At 38.5% G+C, this 13,235-nt stretch overlaps 2 protein-coding genes across 3 annotated transcripts; both read left to right on the top strand.

The window, feature by feature from the left end:
• The first annotated feature begins 222 nt into the window (after positions 1–222).
• Positions 223–2,661, top strand: bmp10l (bone morphogenetic protein 10, like). Its single transcript, XM_028024962.1, has 2 exons — positions 223–707; positions 954–2,661. Exons 1-2 carry the CDS (start codon positions 374–376, stop codon positions 2,006–2,008), a joined length of 1,389 nt encoding a protein of 462 aa, XP_027880763.1. The 5' UTR covers positions 223–373; the 3' UTR covers positions 2,009–2,661.
• A 2,498-nt stretch (positions 2,662–5,159) lies between these two features.
• On the top strand, positions 5,160–12,929 carry smad4a (SMAD family member 4a). Of its 2 annotated transcripts, XM_028025256.1 has the most exons (11): positions 5,161–5,532; positions 6,831–7,192; positions 7,274–7,448; positions 7,671–7,700; positions 7,779–7,982; positions 9,362–9,469; positions 10,058–10,108; positions 10,181–10,364; positions 10,458–10,626; positions 10,901–11,039; positions 12,064–12,929. In XM_028025256.1, the coding sequence occupies exons 2-11, from the start codon at positions 6,953–6,955 to the stop codon at positions 12,273–12,275; spliced, it is 1,512 nt and encodes a 503-aa protein (XP_027881057.1). In that variant the 5' UTR covers positions 5,161–5,532; positions 6,831–6,952; the 3' UTR covers positions 12,276–12,929. The 2 variants fall into 2 exon arrangements, with proteins under 2 accessions (XP_027881058.1, XP_027881057.1); XM_028025257.1 differs by lacking the exon at positions 7,671–7,700 and having other exon boundaries at positions 5,160–5,532.
• The last annotated feature ends 306 nt before the right edge of the window (positions 12,930–13,235 follow it).

The following is a 13,235-nucleotide window of genomic DNA, read 5'->3' as shown; positions in this document are numbered from 1 at the left end:
AAATTAAATTCTTAATTAAATCCAAGCAGAGGATTTGCAGTTTTAGGGTGGCTCGTAGTTTGAATTGAAAGTCAGTTCAGTGATTTTAATCAAAAATCCCTGTAAGTTGGGGTAGAATCAAATGAGTTTATGGATGGTTATAAGTCCCTGGTGTGGTGAGAAAGAGGAGGGCAGAGCAGGGCCTTAGCGACATCTCCAAACATGTCAGCAGAGCAGCTCTGCCCTGCCCTCACAACCAAACTTCAAGATAAACCAGTGCAACGCTGTTTTCAGCAACCTGCTGTCCTTTAATGAAGGAAAGTCTCCAAGAGATCCACATTTTCTCATCAAATGCTTGTCTGTTTTTGGATTTAAATCTTTCAGCTGCTCAAGAATGACCACTTTGGTTTTCTCAAACCTTGGGTTCCTAAATATTGTGATTGCAGCGTTAACTGGATTGAGCCGCAGCAGTCCAATCAAGTCTGCAGAGACTTACCACAGGACATCCGTCGGCATGGATGTGATCAACAGTCCTCTCCACAGTGCACAGGACTTTTTGAGCCAGTTTCTATCAACACTGAACCTCACCAGGCTAAGGTCCCAGCCTTGGACGCCTACAGTCCAGAAAGAGCCACTTCCAGAGTATATGCTGGAGCTCTACAACCGATTTGCCAATGACCGCACTGCAATGCCGTCTGCCAACATTGTGCGCAGTTTCAAGAATGAAGGTACAAACGTCTTTGAACAAATTGATCTAAATGTATTTAGATAAATTAGATAAAATAAGATCATGTTTGAGATCGTCTTGGATATGATGGAACAGTCTGAGTTACCGAAATCAAAGAAAGGTGCTCTAAATATAGCATGTAGAACAAAACCATCTTTTTGTGAAAATTCAACAAATTAGCGCTAGCTTACTAAGGTAAACCCATACAGACAACATTGAGATAACTCTTGTGGTATTTTGATTTCAGATTCTTCCCCCCGAAGTATAAGAGCCACTGGTGTATGGATACATCCCCTCCTATTCAATATCTCCATGCCACACTATGAGCATATTACAATGGCTGAGCTTCGACTCTTCATGCTTGTGCGGAAGGCCCAAAGACCACATGCCGGTTTCAGATGCAAGGTGACAATCTATAAGATACATGATGGTGTTGTTTGGACAAAAGAGGTGGGGAAAGAAGGGAGAGAGAGGGATAAAGAGGAGGTGGAGGCGATGAAGGATTTGGAGGAACTGGTGACAAAGCATATCCATGCCAAAGATAATAGCTGGGTGTCATTTGACCTCACTCATGTGGTGACACTTTGGCGGAAGTCAGGGTGCACAACTCATAGGCTGGAGGTTCACATTGAAAACCTGGGGGCAGATGAGGAAGGGACCACAAGAGAAGCAATAGAAAGTGGCAAATGGGTGTCACAGGTTGATATTGACAGGAGTGTGGAGGGGCAACACAATCCAGTGATAATTGTGTTCTCAGATGACCAGAGCAGAGATCACAAAGAAGACAGACAAGAGCTAAGTCAGATGATTAAGCATGAGAATGACCTTCCTGATAACGTGATAACGAGCCAGAAATCTCTTCATGACCGTGCAAATCCCAACTCTGACCACCCTGAACAGGACGAGCTGGACCACCAGTCTGCCTTGGAGGTGCGGTCCAATCTTATCTACGACACGCCTCCTCGAATCCGCCGCAGCGCCAACACCGAGTCATGCAGGCGGTCGCCCCTTTTTGTGGATTTTAAAGACATTGGCTGGGACTCCTGGATTATCCAGCCTTTGGGGTATGAAGCGTACAAGTGCAACGGCGTGTGCAGCCCACCCATGACCTCAGAGGTTTCTCCCACCAAACATGCCATAGTGCAGACTCGGCTGAGCCTCAGGCGCCCCGAACGAGCATCTGCTGCCTGCTGTGTTCCCACAAGGCTGGAGCCAATCTCCCTCCTTTATCACGATAATGGAGTGGTTACTTTCAACCACAAGTATGAGGGGATGGTGGTGGCAGAATGTGGCTGCAGATAACGTCACAGAGAAAAATAGACTTTTAGTTGAAGATCTAAATCTATCAATCTATTTTATCATGCTCGTGTGCTTGATTCCAGATTTCATACAGTGGACTAATTGTAAATTAGGGATGGAAATTTACAGCTGTATAAAGGCAAACCCCCGAGTGTTTTGTTAATTTAGAACAGAAACACTTTGAACTGATGCAACAAAGTGTCTCATATTAGTCTACCACAGCTCCATATACCTTTCATCGTGTTTTGAAAGCACTTCAGTTTATCGTTATATATTGCAATTGATTGCCATATTTATACAGCATTAAAATGCCTTTCAAAATATTTCAAAACCATTGAACTTTTTCTCATTTTGTCACATTGCAACTATGAATTTCAGTGTATACAGTACATTGGAATGTTTAGCACAGTGGCCTATAATTACTCTAGTTTTAATATCAGATGGACAGCTATAAATTGTGCATTACCATTATTATTTTAAAAAGAAAAATCTGTAAATATTTTAGCCAAAATGTGCAAACTTTTTGGAGATATACTCCAAAAGACTTGCAGCTGTGTTTACAGTGCCAAAGGGTTCTGAAAAGTATTGACTCAGAATACACATCTGCATCACAGTTTTGCAACTTTAAAAGAAATTTTCTACTTCACAATTGTGTATTACTTTGTGTAGGACTGGAAAATAAAATCCCAATGAATAAATAAGTTTAACAGGTATGGATCATTTTGTAAGGCACTGCATAATGAAGAAAAGTGGGAAACAAGCAGGTTTGGATTTTTTGGTGTTATGATTTCAGATCAGCAATTTTAGGTAAAATAAAAAAAGCTTTGACATATTTATAGCAAATAATAAGGTCAAATATAATACAACTCTGATTTCATCTCCTGCAAAAGAAGTGAAATCTGACTTTTATTGTAATATACACCAGAAAAAGTTAAGTGATGAAAAGAAAATGAAAAACACCAACCTGCTTAAGAAAATTATGCATTTACTACAAAACTGTAAATTATGAGCTTGTCCAGAGGAATCTTGGAACATCTGAGATAAGTAGACAATTGTAATATTCTTTCTCTGAGATGCTTGCCAAATTTGTAGAAAACATGTTTTTCTTATTTTGGACCACAGAAGGATTTTCAGTGTCGTGGAACCCCGCGGGGCATCTTTTCAAAAAAAAAAAAAAAAAAAAAAAAAAAAAAGTAATTACTTGTCTTATCCAATGTGACTTTCAGCTTCTATGAAATCTTTCTTTATAGAAACAATTCACGTCTCGGTTTTGTTTCACACACTGGTGTGAATAGTATTGTGCTTACTAAAATAAAATATATGAAAAATAAACATATTCAGTGAACAATCATTCCTGTTTCATGCACACCATGTCAATGCCAGGTTATCGCATCGCTTCCATCTAACAACCTTAATCCCCATCCTTCCACAGCCACATGCCTGGCGGGCCACTCTCGGTCCGCTTCCATGCCATATTGATAAAGAGGTGTCAGAGCCTGGAGTCTTGTAGGCCATCACTCAGGGTGAGACGCCACTCGAAGTGGCAGTATTTGTGAGAAGGTGGTGTCAGATTCCTGGTCTCCCGGACCAACATGTCCTATTGACAATCACGACATCAGGTTGCTCGCTGGACTCGGAACCCTCCCATTTCCCTTTTCTGACAATGGCATGCTTATACTCTTATCAAAGCCACGGCAACGGTACAAATGGAAAAATAAATATTCACTCCACATCATCACCCAGCTTTTGCTGTTAACAGTTGGAAGTAGGTAGCAGGAACGACCCTCAAGATCTGTCCAGTGTGGAGGATCTTCACACAGCATATGGATTTATAGCAGCAAAATATGCAGGGCAGAAATCCAGGCACTGAACAGACTGATCTACAACTAACAGCGCCAAATCTACGCTCACCTGTATGAAGCTTTTTAGGTAAAGCTACTCAATTGTCAAACCAAAATAGTGAATAAGCTAATCAAATGGCAGAGGGATCTGGATGTGGTGAAGTTGAAATTTAGCCTCAGAATGGGAAAGAAAATGGATCAAATTTAAGTTACTTTGAACATAGAATAGCTGTTGATTCTGAAAGTATCAAACTACTGGTCTTCACTCCCATTTATGTGATTGGTATAACAGAGAATAGCCTGAAAAAGAAAAAATAACAAATGAGCTTCAAAAATAATAATAAAATACCCCTCTTTTATGTGAAAGGTTAAAGAACATGGAGAGTAGTAGAAAAGCAAACATTGAACCTTGAAGCAGAAGAGTTACTGCTGCAGGAAACCACACAGGATGCCACTCCTTTCACCTAAAACAGAGAACTGAGGCTACAATTTACACAAGATCACTAAAGATCAGGTCCAACCCTAACAAAATGTACCTAATAAATAGAGTCGATACAACTAAAGAAAAGCATGAACATCTTTACGGAAATAAAAAAGCAATACTTTTTTTTAAATTTTAGGTTTTCTTACAATAAACTCCTAAATAGAGAGTTTACAATTCCTTATTTAGCTAAGTCTTTGATCTAGTTCGATGGCTGGACACCAACCAATTTAAATAAACTCTACCGGTTCAAGGGGGAGCGATTACATATTAAAGGAAAATGCTGAGATGTTGTTGATATCTAAGAAAAGCTTGTGATTTCTCTGGCAGGCACTTACTAATATTAAGGGTGTGTGTAGACTGATTCATAACCCTGTGTGAATTAAAAATAGTTGATTACATAAAGCACCAAGTCAGTTCTTTATGTAATGATTTGTTACACATTTGTTACAGGAGGGCATAGCATTTAACCAAGTTTTAATAGTTGAGAGAGGATTTTAACTTTGGTAACATGGCTCTGCACATGTTCATAAGGCACCGTTATCTAGTTATACTGTAGAAGAACAATGTTTACATGATGAACCCGTAGTGAAAATTAGTGTTATATAAACATGGAGAACAATAGAAAATGTTCAGAGTGGTATCTCTGAATCCCACATATCCGCAGTATGATCAAAACAATTAAAGAGCAGATTTTATGACAGTCACAGATCTGTGATTTCATTGTGAATTTCACAAAACGTTATTTTGTTCTATAATAGAAATATAATTAACATAAACTCAGCGTGATTACCCTACCTGTGTAGTAGCATTGATAATGTACAGCGAGGCGAGCTGCGCCGCAGCGCCACGCCTGTCACGGCTCAGTCAGAGCCTGGTGGGTGGAGGAGAGATTTTGTTTATTTTCGCCAATTAGGCATTCATCTGGATTCTGTTAGCATAGAAATCCTGGTTGAATTTCAATGAAGTGTCGTAGGTTGATTAGGTGAACGTGTGCGGAGAAGACTGGTCAGTGGTCGACTGACTTCGTGAGATGCTGGATTTCGGGAACAACAGAAAGGAAGGTTCGTCAGCGTCAAGTTGGTCTGTTAGCCAGCTAGCAACAATATTCAAAACGTAAGATAGCCGGTCAGGTTTTATGTAGCTAGAGCTTCGTTGACTCCGTCTTCTACGAGTGGATCTACGCTGCTTTTCTGCGAATTACTGTAAGTAAACAGATTCGTTTTCAACTGCTTCGATTTATTGAATATATTGTTTTATTTGTTGGCTAAATAGCAGCCATCGCTAACAGAGCTACTTAGCTTAGCCATGCTAGCTTACCCCGTATTGTGTTGATGTTGCTGATTTTGTAAAAGTGTGCGTTTATCTGAACATATGATCATAAATTATACCGGTGTACCAGGTTAATTCAAGAGAAACTCGAAGTAAGGTTTTTTTTTTCCCCCCCTTACTTTTCGTTATTGGGTGTCTTAGATTAGCCACCTTGGCTAGCACTAGCAAAGTTGTCTTAATACTGTTAGTTTAAAATCATAATTGCTGGATTTCTGCTAGTAATTGTCATCATTTCATATATCTGTTAATTTGTCAGCTGGTTCAGGTAAGGTGTTCTGTGAACCAGTGAGGATCCCAGTGTGACTAAAGTGGTGGTACGGGGGTTGTCACTTTAAATTTAAATAATATTTTACTAAGTTTAGCTTTTGTGTTTAATAATTATTTATTTATACATTTATAGAGAGCTTGTATTTACTGTACAGCCCTGGTGTGCCCATGTTCTCTGAAAAGAGCTAACTCTTTTACTCCAGGATTATGTACAATGTTTTCCTAATTAAACACTTACTGTAGCTTTTAAGTTATTAGACTTTAAAAAGAATAAATTTAAGCTTAAAATGTTCTACGCTATAGGTTTTATTCCACTATTTCTGACACAATTATTTAAGGTGTTTTTATTTTGTCCCCATTTAAGTCCTTTTCGAACCTTAGATTATTATTTTTTTTTTAGGTACTTAGAATACATTTAGACCTGAAAGATAAATATGTATATTGATGGCTGAAAATCAGGACCATATTCCTTTACAATTATACTGAATTAATGTAAACACGTGAATATATGAGATAATATTAGACACATACCATGGAAGAAAAACAACATTATGACTCTATCCTAAAATAATTCATGTATGTATTATATTTAGTGGCTGGAAACTTGAAACTATCATTGTGTTGTACATGCTCAGTCTAAATTAACATATATTGTCAGTTCTACTCCATTCAGTAAAAAATAAGGATATTTACTTCTTTATATTTAAATGTAGTTAATTGTTTTAAAGATAAATGTATTTTTTGTCACTGTTATCGTAATATATGTATAAAAAAACCCCACACGCATAAGAAATCTAAATTGCTATGTGTTGAGCATGTTAATTAAAAAAAGAATTATTTTGCTTTAAAATTTTGGTTTGAGGTCATAAAACTTTGCTCTCTTTTTTTTTTCCTTTGTTTTTAGGTGGCTAAACGTGGGCTGCTTTGGTTAGAGGAATAATTTCTCATTGTCACTACAACAACAAAAGAAAAAACATAAAGGACGCAGCTGGAAAGCCCACCCAGTCCTGAAAACTACAAAGCAAGATGTCAATCACAAACACTCCTACAAGCAACGATGCTTGCCTGAGCATCGTGCACAGCCTCATGTGCCACCGGCAGGGAGGGGAAAGCGAAAGCTTTGCAAAGCGGGCCATTGAGAGTCTTGTCAAGAAGCTGAAGGAGAAGAAGGATGAGCTGGATTCTCTAATTACTGCCATCACCACAAACGGGGCTCATCCTAGCAAGTGCGTAACCATACAGCGAACTTTGGACGGACGCCTACAGGTATATTATAGTGCCTCCTTTGCAGATGTCACTTGATAGTGTTCATTTACATTATATTTAAAACTCCTCTGTGTTCTGCAGGTTGCAGGGCGTAAAGGTTTCCCCCATGTCGTCTATGCCAGACTGTGGCGATGGCCAGACCTCCACAAGAATGAGTTAAAACACGTGAAGTACTGCCAGTATGCCTTTGACCTGAAATGCGACAGTGTCTGTGTCAACCCATACCACTACGAGAGGGTTGTTTCTCCAGGAATTGGTAAGTTAGGATCATGTGTTCATCAATTTTGGTCATATAGTTGCTATTCAGCTTGCTAATAAATTTACAATGGCACACTAAGAGATTACAGTGTATTTTTACATGGATTACCATGTGTCAGAACAGATATTGTACACTTGTAAGTAAGAATTAAATTTAAAACGAGTAGTTTTAAACTGATTCACATGTTTTTTTTTGTTTCTTTTATTAATGTGTTTGCAGACTTATCAACATTGACCCTTTCAAATTCAGGTACAAAGCTTTCCTTTTCCTCGTCAGCGACATTGTAAACGTTCATCAGTCTTAATCATGTCTGTCGTTTTCTGCCAGGTCCTCTTATAGTGAAAGACGAGTTTGATTATGAAAACCAGCAGTCACACTCCAGCTCTGAAAGCCACCTGCAGACAATCCAGCACCCTCCATCGAGGCCTGTCCCCCCAGATACGTTCAGCAACAACCCTCTACTACCCCCATCGGAGGGTAGCACTTCAGCTTCCTCTTCTGCTTTCTCCACCATTAGTGCTGGACCTTCAAGTGAGAAATGACACAGACTGAAGATTTTAGATGATAGTCAGTTAAAAAAAAACGTTATGTTCATTAGTTTATTGCAAATCAACAAGCGCTTGATCTTGAAGTCCTTTTCTGAAATCAAAATAAATTACAACAGAGATGAGTATAAAAGCACAATATTTTAAATCTTGAGAGATAGTAAAAATTTTTTACAAATGTATAAATAAATAGGTCTGGAATGTACTCGCAGTAAAGCTGTCTTACTCTGTGTCACTATGAGAATCTGCAAATGTTTTGGTAGGAATCTTAAAACACTGAGACGACAAAGTTTTCGGTGTATTTTTTTCTTTTTAAAGTGGGGTTGTATGAAGTAGTAATGAGTAGGCAGTATGTTACATTTAGTAGTAACTGTGATCCCAGTTTGAGAAAAAAAAACAGAAGTGAAATTTCAAAGCGGTTCGGATTACTTTTGTAACGTCTCTTTAAATCCCTGATTTTATTCACCTTGAGCCCCTTTGGAATTAATTTCATGATATAATTAAGGTCACCGTCCATTTGGAAGACACATTGATGCCCAAACTTAACTTCCTGGCTGAAATGCTGCTTCAGTATTTCCTCTCTTTATGATGCCATCTGTTTTTTGCTGTGGTAGTTCAGTCCATCTTACAGCAAAGCAATGCTTTAACCTCCATTCTTCAGCTAGTGTATTTTTTTCCTTCAATTTTAACAATAGTACAACCACAATTCACTGTGGATGTTTCTGTCTAACCAGTTTCAGCCAACATCTTTATTTGTTTTTTTCTTTTGTTGATGCATTAATATGCACATACAGGTATATTTAAATTATGCCCATCTCCTTCCTGAAATTTGTGAATGCTGGACAGTCCCATGGTGTTTAACTTGTTTGGATAGACAGACCAGGAACTTTTTTCCATGTAACACAAAGAATCTTTGTGTTACATACTGTGCTTTCAGATAGCTCAAATGTTATGAATTAGTTAATCAGACGCTTGCACAGCTATGACATTTTCACCTGGGGATTTCTACATTTTTAAAAAAAGACATTTTCAAAGTAGTTATTTAAAAGTTGTCTTACTTTATGTAAACAGAGATTTTATTGCTTGAAAATAGGAATGTCAAAGACTGAGTGTATTTTTATAGTATGTATAAATATCAGGTTATTTTATTTTATTTTTTTATCTGTCAACTAGAAGTTCTTCCTGATTTTCTAAGCTAATATCACACTGACTGCTGCATTAAAGATGTTGACAAAAGCGAAAAGAATGCAAACATATCCATTTTGAAACCAAGTGTTTTCTCTGGGTTTGCTTAATTCGAGTGTTCTGTTTGTATCTCTATGTAAGTTGCTTGCCAACACTAGTGACTTATTTATGTGCTTACAGATCCGACTCCGAACTGGAGCAGAAACAGCAGCTTCCCCCCAGCGGTGCCACAACACCAGAATGGGCATCTACAGCATCACCCCCCGATGCCTCACACAGGCCATTACTGTGAGTGGATGGGAAAAGATGGACAAAAAAAATCTTTATTTCTGCTGCAGTTTTGAGACATAAGTATGAACTGAATGCTCTTCATGCAACTAATGCAAGATTTAAAATGACAAATGCAATAAAATCAACTGTGATATAAATGACTAAAAGACTATTGGCAGTTAAAGATCTTTCAGATAATACAGAACAAGCTTTGCAAAAGGTTTTTACTCAGACTAGACTACTATCTGCTTCCCCTTTTAAAGTAAAAATGTTATTTAAGTTACAATCTGGGTTGATTAGATAAGATGTAGGACGGTTGTATCTTGATGTTATTTCAGACAGACATGAATGTGTTTGACTAGAAGCTCTCACAATGGGGGCCCCTTTATCAAATACAGCAACATTACTGTGATTAATTTGAACATTAACATTTTATTAATTAACTGAATACTTTCAATTGGTATTTTTAATGGATTTTAGATTCATGAAATTTTTTTAGTTTTGCTGTAGATAAAGCAGAACCATTTGTGTGTTTAGAATCAGTCTCTACATCAGGTTTGTTACTGATGGATTGCTGTTCCTAATTTGTTTCTTTATGTTCCCCAGGGCCTGTTACCAATGAAATTGCATTCCAACCCCCTATATCCAACCACCCAGGTGAGCATAAAGTTGGACGCAATGGAAATGCCAGAAATGCAAAACACTGACGTTAGATTTCTTTCGTTCCAGCTCCAGAATACTGGTGCTCCATTGCGTACTTTGAGATGGACGTCCAGGTTGGCGAGACTTTTAAGGTGCCGTCCACATGTCCAATAGTCACTGTGGACGGTTACGTGGATCCATCAGGAGGAGATCGCTTCTGCCTGGGCCAGCTGAGCAATGTCCACAGGACAGAGAACATTGAGAGAGCAAGGCAAGAGCAAATAGGACAAGATTATTTTTATGTAGTTTGTTAAAACAGTAATTTCGTGTGGTGACTAAGATATTAAGTTTTTTGTATTTTTAGGCTTCACATCGGCAAAGGTGTGCAGCTGGAATGCAAAGGTGAAGGCGACGTGTGGGTGCGCTGTTTGAGCGATCATGCAGTGTTCGTTCAGAGCTACTATCTGGATCGAGAAGCCGGGCGCGCCCCGGGCGACGCCGTTCATAAAATCTACCCCAGTGCTTACATCAAGGTGAGAGAGGAGCGCGTTCCATACCATAGTTTTATTTTGCCCAACCTTGAGTTTAGCATCAGCTAGAAATCTGTTTCTTGAAAAGGATGGACCTTTCAACATAGAGCTGCACACAACTGTTTGATTCATCAATGCCTTTAAATAATAATAGATAATGAATGTTGAAGGATTACAGCTTAGAGTTTGACTTTCCTGTTGCATGTTCATCTTTTCCTCCCTGTTTTATTGGGAACCGCTTTGCTCAGACAGATGTTGCGTCTCTGAATGTTGACAGGTGTTCGACCTGCGCCAGTGCCACAGGCAGATGCAGCAGCAGGCGGCGACGGCACAGGCAGCAGCTGCAGCTCAAGCAGCAGCCGTGGCTGGGAACATCCCAGGACCGGGCTCAGTGGGAGGCATCGCCCCTGCCATCAGTGAGTGCTCCTAATGCTGCACTTGGCCTCCAACAAGTGTATTACTATGATTGCTTGTCATTATCCCCGCCTGTGGGGGGTTGAGCCTTAAGTAGCACCAGGGCCTTTCCCAAAGCACTGTGACCAAGTAAATTACAGAGCAGGAGAAGAAAAGCCAGACGACACAGAATAAAGGAGCAGACATTTTAGGCTTTAAGAGTTTAGCTTCAGGTGTTTTATTAAAGGCAGATATTATTATGACTTATCACAATTTTTTAAAATATCTTCATTTGAAGCATCTAATCTTCTAGAACGGCACACATAAACACACATCAAGGTCCCATATATAGTTGACACCAGAAGTTTGCATACACAGAATAAAGACAAATCCACCATTTTTTTTTTTCTTACTGTCAGAAGTTAAATCAGACCAAACTTCCCGTGTTTCTATTTCCATTTAATAAAAGACACTATAATGGAAATTTATTTTTTATGTCTTCAAAATCAGAAGTTGACTAACATTTCCTGAGTATTTGTTATGGATGCATCGATATGAAAATTTGGTCTGATATAGGATATTAATGCTGCTGTTATGGCCGATAGCCCATTTATATCCCTATACCTTTGGCTGTGTAAAAGTGAACAAGCAATAAACATTTTCTTTTATTTACTCGTTTTCTTTAAACATTTTTTGATCATCTGAATTATTTGATAAAACTGCAGGGAATGGATGGAATTTGTAAGTGGGTAGATGTTTTTTCAGAGTAAAAACAGCTATTTGTTTGACCATTTTTAGGAATGGCTGTTGTTCTTTTGCCGCACATTCTCACTTCTTGAGGTTTTTACTGACTCCAGTTTCAGTAAATTTATGTAAATAAATTTTTCGACATTCAGGTTTCATCTCACGCCAGACACTAAAACTGTTTTTAACTTTGTCAGGATGCACTTTGAAGCTTTAGCTTGTTCTAAGTGGAGAAGTGAGTTTGTGCGCCGTTCTCCCTCATTGTGATTAAGATGTCTGCTCTGTCCACTAATTCCCCCGCAGGTTTGTCTGCCGCGGCGGGAATCGGAGTCGACGACCTGCGCAGGCTGTGCATTCTGCGCATGAGCTTCGTGAAAGGCTGGGGGCCCGACTACCCGCGGCAAAGCATCAAGGAGACGCCCTGCTGGATCGAAATCCATTTACACCGAGCTCTGCAGCTTCTTGACGAAGTTCTGCACACCATGCCCATAGCTGACCCTCAACCTCTTGATTGAAGTAACATTCAACAAACTGTACAAAAATGAAAATACAAATGTAAAAAAAAAAAAAATCAATAGAAAATGTAAAAAAAAAAAAGACAATTAAAAAAATACTCGTGACTGGACCACTCCATCTGTAGGCCTGGAGTGCTAAAGGAGGACTGCAATCATATGAATGTTGTATAGCTCGTAGTTGAAGAAAGGACCTAAAGGCCGGCGGTATACTCCAAACTGGAAAACGCAGTCAGCACTATAATCACTAAATTTCAGGATGCTGCTGATTGAGCACATCACAGTATTTTTGAAAACATTTTACCAGCATCATGCAAATTAAAGTGTCGTCCCTCTGTTAACATATATGAATTGTGTAAAGCAAAGTCTTTATCCAAAATAATAATAAAAAAAAAATGTTTCTACAATCGTAAAATATCCTCAATCTGTTTACTGTAATTTCTCATCTGTTTGTCCGAAATGTATTTGTAGTTGGAGTATACTGCTGGTGTGTTGGGCTGAAATGGCTTTCTCTAACAAGAAAGCCATTTTCTCCCTCTCAGATCAGGGCCTGTAAGGAAAACTGTATGTTACTCATTCTCTTGTAATCTTAAAAAAACAAAAAAAACAAAAACAGATTTCAGTGATAAGTTTATATTCTTTTAAATAGGTTTAAAGAACACACAGAAAGCCAATTTAGAGCTCAGCATCTTTCAGCTCCATTGTTGTATTTTTTTAAATCATCTATAACTGTTTTGAACCTTGATTTTTGTTGTTGTTTTTCTCCTATTAGAACTGAAATACTTACAAACGGAAGTATCATGTTTTGGTTAGGTGTCCATTAGCACTTTATCAGTTTTGTTTGTGTTTACTCAGCTGAATCCATATATTCTTAGTATAGCTGATATTTGTCATACTGCGTTCTGTAGAAAAGGACAAATTTGCTGTTGCCCCAAAAATATCAAGTCTTTTATGCTGAAAGCG

This window comes from Xiphophorus couchianus, chromosome 8, assembly GCF_001444195.1.
Source record: "Xiphophorus couchianus chromosome 8, X_couchianus-1.0, whole genome shotgun sequence".
NCBI lineage: Eukaryota > Metazoa > Chordata > Actinopteri > Cyprinodontiformes > Poeciliidae > Xiphophorus > Xiphophorus couchianus.
Note: the sequence above shows the minus strand (reverse complement) of the source record. Positions and strands in the feature narration are given on the sequence as shown.